This window comes from Equus caballus, chromosome 2 (assembly GCF_041296265.1).
Source record: "Equus caballus isolate H_3958 breed thoroughbred chromosome 2, TB-T2T, whole genome shotgun sequence".
Classification (NCBI taxonomy): Eukaryota; Metazoa; Chordata; class Mammalia; order Perissodactyla; family Equidae; genus Equus; species Equus caballus.
Genome location: NC_091685.1, coordinates 29943198 through 29964677, shown reverse-complemented (window position 1 = coordinate 29964677; position 21480 = coordinate 29943198). Strand labels below are relative to the sequence as shown.

The following is a 21480-nucleotide window of genomic DNA, read 5'->3' as shown; positions in this document are numbered from 1 at the left end:
TCCGCCCTCTCCGTGCCCCGCCCCACGCCCCTGTCTCCGCATGCGCGGCGAGAGCTGGGTCCCCGGGCTGTTGCATCCGGGTACCGCCGGCGGCCTGTGGGTGTTTTGTTTTCCTTGCTGAAAGTGGCCGAGCGAGGCGGCTGGGCGCGCGACACCCGGGCTCGGGACTGACCGACTGCACGGGCGGGGCTGCACGTGAGTGCCGGGCGGGGAGGGCTGGGGAGGGGCCGCCGCAGGCCGCGTAGGGCTCGGACCGGGCCGCGTGCCGGCGGAGGCTGACTGGGTCGTTGCCTGCAGCTGTGGGAAGCTGCGGGCGCGGGCTGAGCCCTCCTGGCCCCTTCCTGCCGCCCCGTGTCCGGCGGGCGACGGCGGCCGCACTCGGCCGGGCTGCGGGGCCGCGCCCTCCCCAGGGCGGCCCAGGGTTCTTGGCAGCCCCCTCGCCCCCTGCCTTCGAGCTGGAGAAACCGAGAGCCCGAGCGAGGGTCGCTGACCCTCCAAGTCCCGGCGCACGCTGTGCACCTACAGTCCCGGGGTCTAGAGGCGGAGTCCGGCGCCGGCGTGCCCGGAACGGCCCGGAGAAAAATGGACTCGGGCAGGGTCATCGCGACGAAGCGAAAATCACACTCACTGTTACTGCTCTGCCTCCCACGGAAGCAGAAAACGAGTGAATTTCCAAAATTGGACTTGTCCTAAGGGCGTATTAGCACTGGTTATAATCACAGTTTTCAATGTTTAATTTTTAAAAAGGAGTTTACAGTTGGATTCATTGCTCCTTTTTTTTAGGATATCATGGTTTTTGGACAACCATGATTGCTAACTACAGAGTAGCTTTATGGACGGGCCCTGATACGCTGTAGGAGTTTGGGCGTTTTCTTGATTATGAGCAAGTTATACATAATTCAGGGTTTTTTCATACTTTGAAGTAGAGGTAATATGGATGTGTCTCAGGCCGGGTCTCCATAGCCCAGCTCGGAAGAATGTTTTATCTAATTTGTTAAGACAATTTAGGTCGGATTCTTTTTGTCTGAATTGACATTAACTAAAATTTTGTGCTTCCTTTTGACTGGAAAATATCTGTTAGAATGAGAGATAGAGATATTAAAATGAAATGGGTTTCTTTACATAGAAATGACACCAAAAGGCAGGCTTGCAGAAGGAAAAAATAATGAAAGGAAGTGTTGTGGGTAGCAGACCTGCAGTGCGGTGTTTAATTTCCTAATCTGAGTGTGAAGAAACACGTTCTGTGATAAAATGTGTAAACGGCTGAGAAATACTTCTCATCTGAGTCCATGCTTTAACTCAGAGCCAAACTTTTTCATTTCTCTCCGCTATGTCAGTGCTCCTGGGCTGTAAATATGTAAATCATATACTAACTTAATTTGAAATTAAAATTAATAATCATTATAAAACTTTTTCAATATTTGGATACCCACCTTTGTTCCTATTACCTAAATGTACCAAAGCCATTTTTTAAATTAAAAAAATACTAACTGAATCCAAATTTTTTTTCCAAAGTTATGTGGAAATTCATCAAAAGCCAGATAAATATTCTGAAGTAGAAGTAGCCGAAATAAAGTATTTGTAACTTCACTTTTATTACATTATTCCTGAACTGTTGACTGTTTTCTAGAAACGTAAACCAGATTTGCAGCAAGTAAATAGAAGTATTTTATTTCGTTGATTTTGTTTCGTTGTTTTTTTAAGTGACCTGAAAAAAATGTCTGGATTTCTAGAAGGCTTCAGATGCTCAGAGTGCATTGATTGGGGAGAAAAGCGCAACACCATTGCTTCCATTACTGCTGGGGTTCTAGTAAGTGTCATTGATAATTTGGGCCTTGATTACTTTGGTCTGTTTGTTTTTATGTGTTTGGAATTCTGTATGATGTTTTTAAATACGTACTCTTTATTTTATCTTTAAGCACTGAATTTATTTTAATAAATGTTGATACTGTTTATGAGGGGGGTGAATTATTCCTTTTTGAGAGTTGACGTTATGGGTTGAAATTTGATTAGTAGATTGTTTTTCTTTAAGTGCATGGTAAAAATGGTATAATAAGACGGTATATTTTATACGTTTATTCATTATATGGATTATGCCTCCTCTTAATGAGTGCATTAAGTTATCATGAAGTATTGAGAAATAATCAGGTCAAAATCAGTCAAGAGATATGATTGCATTTCTCCATAATCCAGAGTTAACTTTCTTCTGAATCTCATTTAAAAAGGAAGGGAGGGAGGAAGGGAGGAAGGAAGGCAGAAAGATGTTAAGATATATTGCTTAGAAGAAATTGAGTGTAAAATTCTTATTTACATTGCAAATCCCTCAAGGCATCTGACTTTTGTGTTTTATGCTCTTATGTAGTCATATGCGCTAAAGAGTTGAATTTTAAGTAAACAAAAAGAATCTACCTTTAAATATCTCCTCTTTGCCTAGTCTCTGACACTTACAACCTGTGAAAAATAATTATCCTATATTTTTCCAAAGTAATGTCAAAATATAAAACTGTATAAATCTTGCTCTTACAAACATCAAAAAAAAAAGCTTTAAATTTTGGTCTGTGAAGAAAATATCTTGAATACCTTGAGCTGAAGGTGAAAAAAAAAGTGAAAGTACTTGTGCTAGCCAGTAAAAATGTCATTAATAGAGTATGGATCTGTCTGTAACCCGATAAAAATAATTTGGTTAGCCTAAAATAGTTATTTTTAAATAATTGCCAGAAGATGGCGGTTCCCAGAGCTAACTGGATCAGGGTTGGGAGTGGGGGTAGATAGAGGGTTACTTTCAAAACCTAAGCTACTTGTCAGAATTTGGTTAATATCATCTTATTGTAAGTTTCTGCTTGGGTGATAAAAAATATTTGTGCAGTATTAATGTTTTTTCATTATGTATTTGCCCTTGATTATATCCAGAACCAAATTCAATTAGGATAAATTATAATTTGGTGTTGATATTGAATTTAGCATCATAGCCGAAACCATCTGTAGACTGCACTGTAATTCATCAAAAGGAAAAGCAGAACTGCAGAACCACTGATTGCTTTTTGTTTTAAAGATTTTTAAAATTTTTTCCTTTTTCCTTTTTCTCCCCAAAGCTCCCCAGTGCATAGTTGCACATTTCTAGTTGTGGGTCCTTCCAGTTGTGGCATGTGGGATGCCGCCTCAGCATGGCCTGATGAGCGGTGCCATGTCCGCACCCAGGATCTGAACCGACGAAACCCTGGGCCGCCGAAGCAGAGCAGGGGAACTTAACCACTCGGCCACGGGGTCGGCCCCAGAACCACTGATTGCATAACACCAAGAGGAAAGCTAAAATTCTATCCACAATTATTCCCCATATTATTTTGAATAATTCTTTTCATTTTCAATAATAACACCTTTCTGGAGTCTTAGAATATATCAGCAACAGGCCACTCCTTCTGTCCATTAGAATCTGAATCACTTTTTTCCCTTCTCCTGCAATGAGATACCATAATTTATTTCTAGTTCACAAAATTAGATTATAGACTTTTTTACGACAATATAAAATAATGCCTGAAGTAGACGTAGAAAAGAAGTTCATGTTCATAAATATTAATTGCTGTCAGACTTAAGCATATCTAATATTCAGTCAGATATTAAGCCATGTGCAAAGTATATGCAAGACACTGCTGGAACGTTTAGGAAAATTTTGAAATTCATTAGAAAGGATCTCTTCATTAAGGTACCTTGCTTTCTTTTTAGCCAGTAAGATATGAAATCACTGTCATTGCTCCTTGGTCCCCTTTTTGGTTTGTCTTAGTTTTTCACAGGCTGGTGGATCATCATAGATGCGGCCGTCATTTATCCCAAGATGGAGGAGTTCAACCACTCATACCACACCTGTGGCGTCATAGCAACCATTGCCTTCCTGATGTAAGTGTTGTTGGTGACACGACTTACACAGATTGTCACAAAATAAAAGTTTTTTACATACAGTTGAGTAAAGTTTTTTAAATATTATCAAATTAGCATATTGGACATGGTGTAAAAGTCAAATCATAGGGAAGGACTTACAAAGAAAAGCTATAGTCCTTTTTTCTAGTCTTCCTTCCACCTCTCCTCCTCCACTTCTGTCTCCCAGCTTCTCTCAGCTATCCTTTTATTTCTATACTGCCAGTGTCTCTAACTTTACTTTTAGGTCAGAAACCATGTCCTCTATCTAAGGGTTTGTTTATTCATTCATCCAACAAATACTCATTAGGCTTTTATATTCCCAGGCTCTGCTCTAGGTACAGGAAAGACAGTAGCAAATAAAACAGGGAAAAATCCATGCCTTTAGGGAATTTATACTCTAATGAACAAGGCAGGTTGTAACTAAAGAGAAATAAATTAAATATATAGCACGTAAGATAATGATAAGTGCTAGAGAAAAGAAGCAGAGGAGGAGATATGAGATGTCAACAGGGTGTGTAGAAATTTTAGAGTCAAGGAAGGCCTCACTAAGAAGGTGATTTTTGAGTAAAGACTTGAAGAAATGAAGGAGCTGATCATGGGGGATATCTGAGAGATCATTCTAGGCAGACAGAACAGCAAGTACAAAGGCTTTATGGCAAGGAGACCAGAATGGCTGGAGCGAAGTGTCAGGTCTTAAAAGCCAGGGAAGACTGAAGAACTATTCCAGACTGAGGAGACTAAAGAGACAGGAAAACAGAGTGTACCTCATGATTCTGGACAGGATCCTTTTGCTATTAAGAGCATTATTGGGACAACTGGGGAACTTCAATAATGTCTGATAAATAGCCAGTTAATTTCCTGATTCTGATGGTTGTACTCTGGTTCTGTAGAACCGTCTTGTTTCTGGGAAACGTGTACATTTCTGGGGTCATGGGGCATCATGTTGGCAACTTTCAAATGTTTCAGGAAAAAAAAATTATTTGAACTATACTTGGAACTTTTCTGCAAGTCTGAGATTGTATGTAAAACTAGTGATATCAGAGAACAAATAGCAATTGTTCATGTCAGAAGGTGCCTGATAGTGAAGACTGACACTAACAAGGCAGGGTCACGGCTGTCTGACAGAGGCTTATGAAGTTTATTCAGGTGGCTGCAAGGAAAAGCAAGAGCTAAGAACTACTAACCTAAGAACATCTGCATTTTTTTAAAAATATGAAGTTTGTTTTAAAATATTTTTGTTTATGTACTAAATAATTTAGTTGATATAGAGATCACTGAAAATAATTATGAGTATTGTGATCATTCTAAAACTTAAATTTGAATGAATAAGACTTCATATTATTATGAAAAAATTAGAGTTTATATAGTCAACACATTTATCGAGCACCTACTATGTACCAAGCCACGTGCTAGGCACTGAGAATAAAAACAGGAAACAAGATAGACACAGCCCCTGCCCTCGTGAAGCTTGCTTTCTAGAGGTAGACACACACACATATATATGTTTTCTAACTTTTTACCTTGATATATTGTGAAATTTTCCCATGACATTTAAAAGTTTTCCAAGGATACTTTTGAAGAAAGAAGGCTATCTCAATTTAAAGAGGTAGTCTGTGAAAGTCAGCAAAAGACTTCTTATGTTTGGAACGTGTATCAGTGATTAAAAAAAAAAGATTTTACCACTTGAATCCTTTGTACTGAGTATGTCTGATGTGTACAAATGGAAAACTAGATAGGACCAAGCTAGAGATTGTTCCAGTCTTAGCAAAATATAATTTTGAGAATTTTACTCTCAAATTTTGACCAGTGTCAGAATCACCTGAAGGATTTGTTAAAACTCAGATTGCTGGGCCCCACCCCCAGAGTTTCTGCTTCAGTAAACTTGGGGTGGAGCCGGGGAATTTTCCTTCTAGAGACTTCCCAGGTGATGCTGATTCTGCTGGTCTGGGCACTGTAATCACTGCTTCAGAGGGTGTCTGGTTGAAGGGACTTGCCTCAGGTCATATGAATCGATTACTCAAGACTCTCGAAGCCTTACCTTCAATTGGAGGAACTCTGGCTTACTGTGTCTGGTAATGTAATGTCATGGATGGTTTCCTCTTGGAGTCAGAGACCCTGATTTCTTGGTTTTGTTGTATTCACACAGGATTAATGCAGTATCTAATGGACAAGTCCGAGGTGATAGCTACAGTGAAGGTTGCCTGGGTCAAACAGGTAAATTTGTGCAAACAACATCTTACCACACGCCCTTAAAATGAGGGTCATATGTGGAAGGGCCACTTGTCTGACTCCTTCAGATCAGGGCTAGTATGGAGGTGTTCTGAGCAGAGGTTATAGGTTCTAAGGCGTAAGGTAAAAGTCACATTTGGTCAGAGTTTGCTGTGTGGTACAGGATGTGCAGTTTTGAGTATGTAGCCCTGTGCAATAATGTGTAGACGTAAGTGTACACAGTATACAGCAGAGAACAGTATATAATAAGGAATACGTGTGCAAAATAGAATTGATCGTACTTTAAGCTATAGCATATAAATTATTTCCTTCCCTTTTTTGCCAATCTTATATGATTGAGTTAGCATTTTGAACTAACTTAGAATCATAGTTTTTTGTGTATTTTAAAATGCACAACACAAAATGCACCATCTTAACCTCTTGTAAGTGTCGAGTTCAGTAATGTTAAGCACATTCACATTGTTGTGCAGCCAACCTCCAGAACTCTTTTCATCTTGCAAAACTGAATGGAATAATAGAATTTTAGTGCTGGGGTTCACCCAGGCCCCTCCTGCTCACCTGAGGAGCTCATGTCCCCTGCACTCCGTGGCCGTGTACCTGAGGTCGGCAGAATACAGAATACATGTGGCACAGCTTCCTTGACAGTCCAGTTTACTCAAAGATTTCAGGGGACAGATGTTAACTAAGCAGTTTAAATGATAAACTCAAGACATTACATCCATACAAAGATAAACCTGGATATAGGCAAATTTCTTCTTTTTTTTTTTTTTTTTTTTTTGAGGAAGGTTAGCCCTGAGCTAACTACTGCCAGTCCTCCTCTTTTTTGCTGAGGAATCCGGCCCTGAGCTAACATCCGTGCCCATCTTCCTCTACTTTATATGTGGGACGCCTACCACAGCATGGCGTTCCGAGCGGTGCCCTGTCTGCACCTGGGATCTGAACTGGCGAACCCTGGGCCTCTGAGAAGCAGAACGTGCGAACTTAACTGCTGCGCCTCCGGGCCAGCCCCATGCCCATGGATATAGGCAAATTTCAAGTGACTTTTTTTTTTTTAATAAAACAGGAGAAACTGCAGAAGTCAACTCTGGTCTATGCTTTCAGGCTGTCTTCTGGTTCACTCACTCTCTTCCTAGATGACCTTAAGTGGAAGAGCTACAGGAACACTGACCTGCCATCACCTTGTGAACGCTGAACAAATAAATGAATGTTAGCAGTCAGCGTTGATAACAACAAGCCAAGAACAGCTAGAGCTGGGACTAGAATGTGGCCATCACATCTCTAAAGAAAATGTGTTAGCTGGCACAGCCTTGGGGGTCCAGAGCCGGTTATATTTGTTTTACTGTCCCATCTATGAGTAACAGCTTATTATTTCAGAACTATTTTTTATGTTTTGAGTATGAAATCAAATTTATATATAACATTCTGTTTGCTGCCTTTTATTAAGCAAGGCAGTGTTGTTATTAAAATGTATTTGTGCTAATTAAATAAACTCATCTCAGAGTTCATCTTAGGCAGTCTGATGACTCCATTTATTTTATAGGAGATCTTCATAAGTATTATATAAATGTGATTTATAACATGGTTGTCTTCCTCTGTTAACATAGTTTTAATGCACCTTTCCTAAGTGCCAGCCACAGTACATTTGAACTTCCTTTGCTACCTGACTTCCCTGAAAGGGAAATCTGCTAGTGTTTGGATTCACATGTCACTGAATAGGAGTTTTTTGTTAACTATTCCTGTGTGATGTTTTGTGAGGTTTTTGTAGGAAGGTTGAGTACAGTTTTTGCAGTGTGGATAGGTGGGGAAAGTAAATATAGGCACTTAGAAAATACAGACCAGCCGGCAAGAAAAAGGCCGCCGTCTGCACTGATGATACTCAGCACATCTTCTGCCCTTGTTCTTATTTTAGACTTTACTGGCAACTACACATTTTTTCTCTCTGGGTTTTTGTTTTCTTTTTGAAAAGCCAGTTGAACTGACTGCTACCTTCTGAGAAACAATTCTGACAAAATTTTCTTTCTTTTAAGGTGCTCGCATCTGGCTGTTCATTGGTTTCATGTTGGCCTTTGGGTCTCTGATTGCATCTATGTGGATTCTCTTTGGAGGTTATGTTGCTAAAGGTAAGAGAAGGCACAGTTTACATTCTCCTCCAATGGAATGCTGAAATTGTGCATTGAAGTTGGTTATTTTAGAATAAAGCTTTTTTCATATAGATGGGCCAACTACTAGCAGTACGTTTGTGCCTAGGAGCTCCCCTCTCTCTGTCAGTATTTGTTTGGTTTGTTTGGTTTGTTTTTAGTATCCCTTCTGTATTTTTTCTTCTAATCTAGAGCCTGGAAGGAATGAGACACGGCTCCATACCTTGCCTCTCTTTGGCTTCCAAAAACCTCAAAAGCAGAATACATATGTTGCGTAGCTATTTGGCAAGTGTTGACTTGCTGAATAATATCCATGCAAGGCTCTAACATCCTAGAATGGAAGTTAATCGAGCCAAGCCTCGCTGATAATATGATGTCATCTCCCTTTAAATAGAAGAATAAATTAACACAATGTGCTTCTGCTGTAAAAGGCCAGTTTAAGGCAAGCTCAGGAAAGGGCCTGCTCTTAGGTTCCTGGCTGAAATTTCAGCTTGAAGGACCCCAGAAAAATATGAAATCCACCAAGTTCCAGGTAAAATTGACTATGCTTATCACAGTAAATATACAATATCAATGATTTGCAAAAACTGGACCAGCAGAGATCTAATCTAGCTCATATTTTAACACTTTGCTTCTTTGAATAAAATGTAATTCTTGGATTAAAATCATGGGTTTTCTGAATTTTATTCAAATCACTTAAACTTACAGGAATGATAGCATTTTTAATATTTTTCTTTTGTTTATATAATTTATTACTAAAACCATGTTACCGAAACTGTAGAAAAGAAAGAAAAGGACTGTAATAATCTTACTCCTCCTAAATATTTTGGTATATTTCCTTTGGTCTCTTTTCTTGTGTTTTTTATGTAGTTACAATACAAATACAATTTTGAACCCAGCTGTTTGCATTTAACCTGATATCATAAGTAGTTCTGTTGTTGCTACAAAATCTTCGTCACCACTGTATTTTAAAAATGAAAAGTTATGTTTTTAAGCATGTGAATTGCATAACAGATGTTCCTTATGGAAAGCTGAGACTATAAAAGAGCTTAAAGGGGGCCAGCCCAGTGGCATAGTGGTTGAGTTCGCGTGCTCCAGTTCACCAGCCCACGGTTCGCAGGTTCGGATTCTGGGTGTGGACCTAGCACCACTGGTCAAGCCACACTGTGGGGCATCCCAGATAAAACAGAGGAAGGTCAGCACAGGTGTTAGCTCAGGGCCAATCTTCTTCAAGCAAAAAGAGGAAGATTGGCAAGAGATGTTAGCTCAGGGCCAATCTTCCTCACAAAAAAAAAGAGCTCAAAGAAGAAAATAAAATTACTGACAATTCTTTCCCAGATATAACTATTAATGCAGAGCCCCTTTTTGTAGGAATGTGTTCATTGCATAGAATATTAAGTTACTTTCCTAAAGGCTGCTTGAGTCAGGTTATCCTTTGAGAATTATTAGAAGCAGATCTGTAATTTATAAAGTTGCCTTTATATAGGATCTTTATGAGCCATTCTAATGGTCATAGTTATGTAATGTGGAATATTTAATGTGGCCTTCTAGTCGTGAAGGCTTGTACAAACCAGCTGTTACAGCGGTAATCAGATTAATTTAAAACTATTCTGAGAAAAAGGTGATAATTCATCTATTCATCCTGCCTCAGTTTCTCAGTTAGTGAGTAATCACTGACAGCTCCAATAGTAGAAATTTATGAGAATTTCAGCTTCAAACCATGATAAAATTGGGACAAAATGTTCCCCTGGCACTCTTGCCCATACTAGTTAATGGCTACTCTGTGCCTCCAGGTGTTTAGGCCGAAAGCCCTGGGTGGTTAAGGCCCGTCAAAGATGACACGTCTCTTTCTCTCGTACCCAACATCTGATCCCTCAGCAAGTCCTGTGACTCTGCTCTTGGAATGTATCCTGAACTGACCGCCTCGTGCCTTGTCCACGGCTCTTACCTGGTTCAGCCCAGTACAGTCCTTGCCTGATTTCCTGAAATAGCCTCCACACGGGTTTCTCTTTCTCCCCTTGCCCCCTTTAGTCTGCTCTCAGCACAGCAGCCAGAGGCATCCTGTTAAAATATGTCAGCTCATATCATTTCTGCTCAAAACCCTCCAAGGGCTTCTCCTCTTACCCGGAGTGAAAATCAAAGTCCTTGCTGTGGCTGCAGGGCTCTCTAGGACCTTTGCCCCCAGCCTGCCCTCTGCTTCTCTGATCCGTCTGCTGCTTTTCTGTCTTTTGCCCTATTTACTGCTGTATCCTCAGCACATTGAACAGTGCCAAGCATATTATGCACTCAGTAAATATTTGTTAAGCGAATGAAGGGAGCTGTCATTTATTAAACTAAAGCTAGACTCTGTCATATGTATTATGTCACTTAATACTCAAACCAGCCATAGTTACTGGAAGAATCAATTATGTTAGGCGCGAAAACTGATAGCTGCCAGCATATCAGAAACTAAATATTTGAGATTATAAACATCTAAATATTACAATTATTTTTACAGAAAAAGCCGTAGTCTACCCTGGAATTGCTGTATTTTTCCAAAATGCCTTCATCTTTTTTGGGTAAGTTTGTTTTTCATTCTTCATCCTATTTTTTTAAATTCTTTTTTTATAATAGTTTCTTTTATGTCGTATACTATATTTAGCTGTTTAATTTACCCCTGTCCAATGCCCCTCCCCCACGTTGTTGTCATAAAATATGAAGACTGAGGTTGAGAAAGATATGGGTTAGTTTGCTGCCAACCTTAGGAACATACATTGATTTTAAACATTGCCGCCACCTCCCCTTTAATGAAGAACTGTGATTCGTATAGATTTAGTTACATAACACTGAAAATGTTTGTTTTAAATCTGTATCTCTAACAGTTGCTTTTAATGAAAGCCTGCTTAAAACCGTTTCTCCTTAAAATTTTGTTTCTGAGTGCATTTTATAGTTCCTTCTATCCTTGGTGTCATTAGAATTTGTTCATGAAATTTGAGGTGTGGAAGAAAAGCCTTAACATTTTTTATCCTTCTGATACAATGACAAAAGATTACTAAAACCCCTAAAAACCTTAATATTTTTATCAGTAGTTTTCTCTAATGTTCATTTTTTCCTGGACACTTAAGGCCTGCCCTTTCCCCTACTCCTAGCCTCCCCAGCCCCCAAAATAAAAGACTATTCTTTACCCTCTGCATCAGGAACTCTTAACCTCCATTCCGTGGGTAGGCTTCTAAAGATGGGGAACCAGCAGACATTTCCGTATGCAAGACATTGGTGTTTCTAGAAAGAGAATCTGTGGCTTTCATCAGATTTTCAAAGAAGTCCCTAATCCAAAAAAGGTTAAAAAAAAAATTGCTGTATATTCTAGAACAGTCTATTCCAGGACTTTTCCTTTCCTTCCCCAAAGAGGAAATGGATGCCCACATCTACTTGAAGCACTTGTGAAATGCTAATCATTGCCCTTCAGTAATAGTCAGCAGTTGGTATTCACACTTATTCCGTTCCACCACCAGGCATTTTTGCAATATAAAATCAGTTTGGAAGTAAGAAAAATGTGAACTTAGATGTGGCAAGATACACAACTTCTTTGAGTCATACTTTGTGTCCTGAAACTAGTGGAGAAAACACAGAGAGTTAAAAAAAAAAAGTTAAACCATTGACTTTTATGCAGAAAATAATAGTGACCAAAGTGTATTGAGCAGTTATTCTGTACGAGTCACCACTGTTAGTGCTTTACACACTCTCTCAGTTAATCCCCATCACGAGTCTGGAGGTGACTCCATCATCATCATCCCCATTTTACACGTGAGAACACAGGCATGAGAAGTTAGGTAACTTGTTTGAGATCATGACTAAAATTCAGGCTATCTGACCCCAAAGTTCAGGCTCTAGCTGCTATGATGGTGAAATTTGAAAGTTGGGATGAATTAACTGACATTTTCTCCTTTTGCTGAGTCTTCAACTGTTGTTCAGTATTAGTCCTGTTTCCCTCCTCTCCCCCTTTTTTGTTTTAACGAATGTAACATCGTACTTGAAAACTACAAAATGAGTACACCTCACTCCCCAACTTACAAAATAAAATTTGCGTTTGTTAGTTTGTAGAGCAGTGTAGCGTGTGTTTATTAGAGGGACAGTATTGATGTTCAGGATTTCTTTTCCTTCCAAGCCACAATGCTGAGGCTTGAGCATCTTTAAAGAAGGACCAGCATCTTGAGCTCACGACTCCAGTATCTCCACAGCGTTAGAGGCGCTGGGGGGACTCAGTGTCCCAAACTCCAGGGTCAGAGCAGGGGTACGAAAAGCTTCAGGATGAAGTGGGGGGAAGGGAGTTTACTGAAAACCAGCCAGGGAGGAGCAAACAGCAGCCTTTTTTATTTTAATCGTCATTTAGCTTGGCAGAGATAAAGGATAAAGCAAGGTCCAGCTTGACATGCTGCTTTGGCAGGGACATTACTCTGTCACAGCAGGAAGAACAGAGGATTGAGAGGAGAAGATTCGTGGGAAAATTTCTCTCTTCCGATGAGGGAGGAAATACATGAGATCATAGAGTAGTTAGCACATTTCACAAAACCTTGGAAACCGATCATTGACGATCATTGACTTGTCGTCTCAAATCAGTTATAATGAATTACTTTTATATGCAACAAGTTTGGTTAATTTCTCATTTATTACTGTCGTACCTCGTAGGTCTAAAAACTCATTAGGTTTTGTGAAAATACTATAAGCATATTGAAATTAAATTCAACTAATAGACACTGTAGTCAGAACAGTTGTAGCAGATTACCTGCCGTTCTGATTTATAACAGAAGAGGTCTCAGCAACAGCTATTACTGTTTCAGAAATCACAAACAGATGTCATGACCAAAGGTGACCATGTGACAGTGTGGGAGGGACTGGCTGTTGCCCAAGAAACTCTTCAGTTTACACTTTACATCTGTTGCCGAGCTGAAGTTAGCATGTCTCTTCTAAGCCATCTGGAGAGTAGAGGCCCTGATAACCAACTTGGGATTTTCTTTTTTGCAGCAGTAGGTCTGATATTAACCTGAAGAGCAGAGATCAAGTCACCTTTTGGAGGTTTATGAAATCTTTTATGAAGAGAAATTAATATACTTCCGAGAGATTATAGCTGACTTACTGGTTGCATTTTGTTTTCATCCCAAAACGCTCAAGTGTTTACCTTTATAAAAGCCTACAAAACCTGTTTTAAGTTGATCATTATGATTGCGCGCTTAACCTCGAGTATACACCGATAATTGGAAAACAGATGAGAAAGCGAAATGAAATGCAGCATGTGCCATTGAAATGTCTACTGTCTTCAGTTTCCCTCGCATTTACCGCCCCCATCCAAGCCCTGTTCAAGCTGCCTCTGAATTGTCTTAAACCTGTTCTGGTTTTGTCCGCTTCCCCTGTTTATGTTCAGTCGTCGTCATCCCTTCCTGAGCTGTTCGCATCCCTAACTGGTTCCTCCCTCAGATCCAGTTTCCTGCTGAAACATAGCTCTAATCCTGTCATTTCCCATCTTAAAGTTTTTCAGAACTCACAGCTGTCTACAGAAGACGTCAGCGCTAGTGGCCATCCAGCCAAATTCTGCCCACAATTCTGTTTGTTTCAGCCTATACAGTATTTTTTGTTTTATTGAGCTAACATTTAAAAGTCAAGATGGGGCTGGCCCCGTGGCGGAGTGGTTAAGTTCGCGTGCTCCGCTGCAGGCGGCCCAGTGTTTCTTTGGTTCGAATCCTGGGCGCGGACATGGCACTGCTCATCAGACCACGCTGAGGCAGCGTCCCACATGCCACAACTAGAAGGACCCACAACAAAGAATATACAACTATGTACCAGGGGGCTTTGGGGAGAAAAAGGAAAAAATAAATTAAAAAATCTTAAAAAAAAAATCAAGAGATTTTACATAAAAATCTGAATTTGGGGCTTTTCTTGAAAAACTGGAAGATCAGTCAACCCTGGGCCCTGCACAGCAACAGTCAGCTGGAGGTGAATAGTTGCTCCTTTTAAATGGGGGCTACATCTCCACGTAGCCCCATTCCATTCATTGCCTGGGACTGGTTCCCGGTTGCCCCCTTTAGGAGAGCATAAGGCTGGCACCTGCCCTCTCAACTCATTTAAGGCCCCTGAGGCCCCTGTAGGCCATTCACCACCCTGGTCAATTGGCTTACCAAACCCTAGCCACCTCCATTCCCTGTCCTCCTTGTCTCTTAAACTATAATCTAGCCATATTGGACTCTTCCCTGTTCTGCTACGCCTCGGATATCTGTATCAATAACCCATATCCATGTACGTCTCCTAATGCATATAATTGCCCTCTTGCCCCTGGTAAACCGGAGCCTTGAGGACAACCATAGACGCCTCCCGTCCTCAACCCTGGACTAAGCTCTGTGGGCGCGTTTTCCTGACACACTGATCTCCTGGGCTTTTCCTGAGGCCCCGCAGTCTTTTAGTCCCTTTTGCCTTTTGATAGACTGTTTCCCCTCCGTGAAACATCTTCCTTCATCATCCCACTAACTCCTGTTCCTGCCAACCTCCCATTCAAACTCTTGCTCATCCTTCAGAGTTCATCTAATATTACCACCTCCATAAATCCCTTTCTGACACCTCCAGGCAGAATAAATGCCATGTGTTTCTGTGCTCCCTTAACGTTTGGTGTATATACTGCTAATACTTACCATATTGTGTCACCAAGAATGTGAGCAACTCAAGGGCAGGGGGACTATATCTTATCTTTAGAGCCCTGGCGTCTAGCACCTAGCACCTTGACACTCAAAAAAAGTTTGTTGAGGGGCCGGCCCCATGGCCGAGTGGTTAAGTTCACACCCTCCGCTTTGGCGGCCCAGGGTTTCACCGGTTCAGATCCTGGGCATGGATGTGGCACCACTCATCAAACCATGCTGAGGCGGCATCCCACACAGCACAGCCAGAAGGACCTGCAACTAGAATATACAACTATGTACTGGGGGGCTTTGGGGAGAAGAAGGGAAAAACAGCAGCAGCAGCAGATTGGCAACAGATGTTAGCTCAGATGCCAATCTTTAAAAAGAAAAAAGGTTTGTTGAGGGGCCAGCCTGGTGGCGCAGCGGTTAAGTTCGAGCACTCTGCTTTGGCGGCCTGGGGTTCGCTGGTTCAGATCCTGGGCGTAGACCTGCACACCACTTATCAAGCCATGCTGTGGGAGGCGTCCCACAGAAAGTAGAAAGTGGAGGAAGATGGACACGGATGTTAGCTCAGCAACAGTCTTCCTCAGAAAAAATAGGAGGATTGGTAGCAGATGTTAGCTCAGGACTAATCTCCCCCCAAAAAACAAAAAAGGTTTGTTGAATGAATTTGATAAAATCAGACATTTAATGGTTCCAGACTAAGCATTGGTTAACTTTTTAAGAGGAGCATATGTCTCCAGTGCTCAGAAGTGAAGGATGGGGGAAGCTGGTGGTAAACAGCACAGTTGAGCACGCGGGGAGAATTTCCTACCTTAGACGGACCCGTTTCTGCTCTGATACAGCCCCTGGTGGTTTTCCTACAACTCATCAGGTATTCTTTGTTGCTAGTTTCCCACCATTCTAAATTTCCCGTGTTCTTCCTTTTCCCAGACTTAGCTAGTCATGTGATGTTTCTTATTTTATTCACAGAGGACTGGTTTTTAAGTTTGGCCGCACCGAAGACTTATGGCAGTGAAAACGTCCGATTTGCTACTGCACAGCAGCCCTGCGTGGGTTTTTTTTTTCTACTCCCTCTCTTTTGTAATGCCATTTTCTAAACTTATTTCTGAGTGTAGTCTTTGCTTAAATTTGTGTAATACTAAAATCATGAGAACTCCCTATTTAAGCAGCCAAAACAAAAATCTTGTGGTATACATTTGATTAACATAAAATATTAAAGAAAAATATTGCACATGAGTAATTTTTATTAAGCTTTATCGTGGTATAATTTGTAAAAATACAAAGAAATTATGGATACAACTTATATGAGTATTTGTCATATCCAAGGTCCAAAACTGTAATTAAAGTGCTCTGAAGATTTAATGTGCTTATTTAAATGTGGCCTCTTCTGTGTCAAATGTTAAAAGAAATATAAACATCTCCTTGTTTTTAAAAACTATTCAGTGGTCAGAATTCTTTCTCACTATACTTTGTGTTTGGTTTATACAGTTTTGCCAAAAATTCTGTAAACATTTCGGTGTGAGCAGCTCTGGAGGGTCTCCCAAGGGGTGAGTGAACATGTCGTAAGAGAGAGAAGCCCTGTGATCCAGCCGCCAGGCTCCTCAGTGCCACTGATTCAGGGTGGAAGGGGGTGGTGATAACTCAGCCATGACACATGGGCCTGGTGGGACGCTGACAGTCTCTCCACATCCACCACTGAAGGAAAGAGGAAAAGAATAGGGACTTGACACTAGTCTTTACTCAGGTGACAGATTTTTTTGTTGTTGGTTTGATGATAAATTGGATTTCACATTTTCACTGTCTCTCTGTACTGAAGCACTAAGCTCAAAATAGACCAGCAAGGTCAATTATAACTATAGACATTAGCTACTGGAATTCTCATAGTCTGTCCCTCTTTAGAACTCTGTTATCCCCCAGGGTCCCCACCTTGGGAAAATGGGAATTTTTTTTTAATGAACCAGCTAACTGTGGGATATGCATTCTTTAGAACTACAGCTTGAAATGTTTTCTTTCCTGAAACTTGCTGCCATTAGCCCTTCCTCAAACACAAGTGTCTCTTAGATGATTTAAATTTGAGGTACTCTTCTCCATCTCGGCCCTATTGTCTGTCAGTATATGTTTTGAATATTGCCTGGTCATTAAGACACTACTCAGAGAACTGATTGTGTTGCTGTCATCCCACAGCAAATCCCTCAGGCGAGTTTTAGATCCATTAGGGGGTGAGAATTGGAGGGGTTCTTAGAGGTTGAAGTCCACCTTCTCTTTTTACAGTTGAGGGAGCCTAGACCAGGGAAATTTGAATGATTTCCTCAAGGTTGTAGAACTAGTTTTGAAATTATAAGGCGATATATCTCCACAATTGACCGTGACATCTTTCCCCACAGTTAAATTCAGAATGTGCTCAGGGAATAAGAACTACCTTGTGGAACTGCTGGAATAAAAATGTAATGTCTGCATTATAGGACTAAATATAAGTGAGTTCTTAATTTTTCCCATTTGGTATCATCTACTCTCCTGATGTAGATGAGAGTTAACGGGGTAGCGGACTTTATTAAGCATGAGAAAGAATCTAAGAATTGTCAATAAAATTGAACCAAAACCTTAGTTATGTGTCTGTACCCAAGAAAATATTGATAGCATCATCTTTAAGGAAACCAAACATTTGTTTAAGGCTATTATGAAATTACCGCTTAAACAAGTTTTTGGTCTTTTATTTTTAATATCAAATCTACCTCTGACCTCTCATTGTACATAAGAGTCTGCTGTAACACGTGTTTGTTGCACACAAAAAGAAGGTGGGTCATGATGAAAGGAAGTTGTCTTGTTTTCAAACAGGCCTTGTTTTTCTTGGATACTTCTGCTTAAAATCCAGTAGCCAGATGATGAAACTGTAAAAGCAAAGTAAACATTTTTATTACAGATGAACCATTATACTCTTAAAATTTGGATACATATCGATTCTGGCTTGATCTTGAAACTTAAGTTCATCAAAATTCTCATCACAAAGGCCTTAGAGGTGCTTTCATAAAATCTGAACTGGAAGAGCTCTTAGATAGATCTAATTTCCTATAGCTCTTTACATTGATACTTGATAGTCATCTGGCTTTTGTTTGAATGCCTCCAGTGACAGGGGACTCACTACCATGTGAAAGTAGCTCATTCCATTTTGCAGATAGTTCAAATTGTTAGCAATTTATACTGCATCACCCACTGGGCCTGGTTAAATTCTTTGGAGAAGCATAGACAAAATCTTTTTCCTCTTCTACAAGATAGTCTTTCAAGCGTTTGTTCTGAGGTCTCCTTTGGGTCTTCTCTTCTGCAAGCTGAATATATCCTGAGTTCTTCGGTTTTGCCATATTACACCCTGCCGTACGACATCTCTGCATGTTGAGGAGGTTGGATCACAAAATTCTAGAACTGGAAATTAGAGTAGCTAACATTTATGGGGTGCTTTCTATGGATCAGTGTGCTAACATTTCACACACGTTATCTCGTTTAAGTCCTTGCAGCAACCTAGTGAGACATTACTATCATCTCCATTTCAGGGACGGGGACACTGAAGCACTGAAAGATCACAGAGCTAGAGGTGGCAGAACCCACATCTGTCTGAATCCAGAATGTGGAATTGGATCTCATTTTCCAAGTAAAGGAGAAGTAAAGTGACTTGCCTGAGGGCCCCGGCCTGCCAGTGGCTGGGCTGGGACCAGAATTCAATCTTCCTCCCAGAACGATGCTCTTTTCCCAGGGCCTCTCCGAGAGGGAGGAGTCTGGTGGCAGGCTCCCAATCTGCTTTCCTACTTTGCTTTAAAAGCTAGCTCTCCTCATTTGGGTTGAATGAGCATTTGTTGGACCCTTACTGTGTGTCTAGAACATTTATTTAAATCAGAAGCAGGGGGTGATACCAGTGTGACAAGGCTAGGTTTTAAGAATTTTGCATAAAACAGCAGGAGGAACTCAACACATTTTGTTGTGTTTTAGTGCCACAACGGTGGTGTTTATGTTTCTTGGCGATAAAATCATTTTAAAAATAAACTGAAAATACTTGTTCAGAAGCCAATGGATGATCCTCGGCCTGTTGCATTCATTTCAGAATCCATCCTAGGTGCTTGAGCCTGTCACTCTACTCAGCTCTCAGACGCTCACTTGATTGCATCATTTCCCCACTTAAACCTGTGGGGGCTTCCAATTGCCTGAAGGATGCTTCAAGCGGCTCTAGCCCCCCTTGCATCCTTCTTTGCACCCACTCTGCTGAGCCAGGTCGCTCCAAGCTTCTCCCCTTCTTGCTCACAGTCTTGCCCTTGCCTGGAATGCCTTTCACCTCCTGTCTCTTAGCCAAATCCAAGACAACTCAAGTTCCATTTTCCGACCTCCCCAACCTCATGACCTCCCCCTCCTCGCATTCTTCCAGTAGCTACTGCCAGGATTACCTATTTAGCATCTCATTTAGCATCTGATTGATAGAGCTGAGCACATACAAACATCTGGTCCTTCAAGTGGTTAAAGCCCTAGTTTTTCTGTTTGTGCCCCAAACAATACTCAGAACAGGGGCTTGTCCACAGTAGAATGGCAAAAAAGTTCCTTTCTTCAGAAAGGTTAACTGTGGAATTAATTTTAATAAGGGGATGTCAATGGGTCCTTGTGCTTTGGAGAGCATGAAATGAAATCCATGGCTTATTAAATTCAAATAAAGAGTTGAAGGAAGCTATTTATTCTCTTAGTGAAGGCACACCACACATGAACAATTGTGTTAAGCTGAGTTTCTGTGAGTCAGTGTCTGCTTTAGGACCACTAATCTAGAGGAAGCTAGAGGATGGGTACGTGCTGCTCTTTGAGACCTAGAGCCATATTTTATTTAGATTTGTCTTTCCAGTTCGCCACACAAGAGCTCTGTCATATATTAGGTAATACATTTAATGGAATTAACGAATGAGCGCATCTTAACAGAACCATCCAAGGATGAGATGGGTACCCTTGGGGAGCGGTGAGTGCCCCATGCCAGGAAGTGCCAGGCATGGGCTGGGCAGCCAGTGAAGGAATGTCCCTGCCAACCCCCAGCCGTCTGGTTCTATGAAATGCAATAAGGCCATTCAATAATGTTTAAAATGTCTTATGGGATGGTTTACCAAAAAAAAAAATCACTGGCTTTATCAGCTTTGGCAGTTTGAATTCTAGCCTCTTTAATGGCTATTCGGCTTTTCACATGCAAACTGTGTCATACTCCTGAATAAACGGGTCTACTCAGCTGTCAAAAAGTTAAATCATAAGACTGGGGGAGCAATTACTGTTCTCCGGCAGCTGCCCGAACACATACACACGTGCTGTGTCTTTGGAGCCAGACACCAATTCAGATTCCTCCTGTTCCATTTCCTAGGTCTGTCATTTTGGACAAGTTACTCCTCTCCTTTAAGATGGGGATACTTACTCTTGTGCAGGGTTGTTGTGAGGATAAAATCAGATAATGTTGAACAGGAATTAGCACAAAATCAGAAACCATAGGCCTCCAAAAACCGACAGCTATTATGCTTACACATTCCTTCGTGGTCGGCTGAACCCCGAGTAATACACTTTCACGTTCACAGAATGTGGTTTGCATTTCACAGAATGTAGTTACAGGTCTTATCTCACTTGATCTTCAAAACAACCCAGTGAAGGTACAAAGACTACTATTCTTTTCCCAGTAAGAGAGGTCAAGGAGCGCGCCTACAGGCTGCCTTGCAGAATGGTGGGAGCCACGTCTTCTAATTCTGGGTACACCCTCATTCCATTTCACCTGCTACTGTAGGGGCTGGTGTTAGATGGGGTCCCTCAGATTTCCTTCATTTATTCAGCATATACTTATTGCAACTCAAATAATTGAGCCAGATATTTGTCCTATTTGTGATATCCCTGGTTAATTAGCAGAGTGCATGGTATAGAGTAGCTGCTCGATAAATACTGTGGAATGAATGGATGGACCCGTTTTCTGAGTCCTTTCACTAGATTACCCCGCTTCTGCTAAAGGGGCAAGAACTCTTGCAGGGGACTAACTGGGAGAGACCAGCTGTTGGGAGAAGCCAAGAGCCAAGGGCTAGAGAGAAGTTAGTGCAAGATGAGGCACGTTACGTGTAACAACGTGCATGACTCTCAGCACAATTACTCTGAGTAAAAGAAGCCAGAAAAAGAGCATGCACTGTATGATTCCATCTATATAAAATTATAGATAACTTAATCACAGGACAGAAAGCAGTTCAGTCGTTGCCTGGGGGTGGAACAGGGTGGAGTTTCAAGGAGGCACGAGGAATTGTTTGGTGGTGATGGATATGCGCATTATCTTGATTGTGGTGATGGTTTCGTGGACGTATAAATAAGTTTAAATGTATCAAATGGATATACTTTAAATATATGCGGTTCATTGTCAGTTATATCTCGTAAAGCTGTTTGAAGAGGAAGAGGAGGAAAAAATGGAGATGAAGGAGGAGGAAAAGGAGAAGAGGCAAGTTCTCTCTGTTTTGCTCCTATAGACACAAATGCCAATGCCCATAATAAGGCTGGTTCTCTGTCCCTTTAGTGGTCAGTAT

The 21480-nt window shown here is 41.1% G+C and overlaps 2 protein-coding genes and 1 long non-coding RNA gene across 14 annotated transcripts in view; 2 read left to right on the top strand and 1 right to left on the bottom strand.

Annotated features, from left to right (window-relative positions):
• The first annotated feature begins 3 nt into the window (after window positions 1-3).
• Window positions 4-16361, top strand: TMEM50A (transmembrane protein 50A). Of its 2 annotated transcripts, none has more exons than XM_001504144.6 (7): window positions 4-195; window positions 1705-1810; window positions 3779-3891; window positions 6059-6126; window positions 8169-8261; window positions 10777-10837; window positions 15893-16361. In XM_001504144.6, exons 2-7 carry the CDS (start codon window positions 1718-1720, stop codon window positions 15936-15938), a joined length of 474 nt encoding a protein of 157 aa, XP_001504194.3. In that variant the 5' UTR covers window positions 4-195; window positions 1705-1717; the 3' UTR covers window positions 15939-16361. The 2 variants fall into 2 exon arrangements, with proteins under 2 accessions (XP_001504194.3, XP_014592899.2); XM_014737413.3 differs by having other exon boundaries at window positions 13-195; window positions 13281-16361.
• A 5-nt stretch (window positions 16362-16366) lies between these two features.
• On the top strand, window positions 16367-18980 carry LOC138923206 (uncharacterized). The gene is made up of 2 exons (XR_011436501.1): window positions 16367-16470; window positions 18469-18980. It is a non-coding gene; the product is annotated as an uncharacterized lncRNA (long non-coding RNA).
• Window positions 17619-21480, bottom strand: part of RHCE (Rh blood group CcEe antigens) — a 46706-nt gene continuing 42844 nt past the window's right edge. For all 11 annotated transcript variants that reach the window (XM_070260669.1, XM_070260672.1, XM_023635475.2 and 8 more), the window contains one exon: window positions 17619-17811. In XM_070260669.1, the coding sequence (XP_070116770.1) occupies window positions 17785-17811 (27 nt within the window). In that variant the 3' untranslated portion in view covers window positions 17619-17784. The remainder of the gene's footprint in view (window positions 17812-21480) is intronic.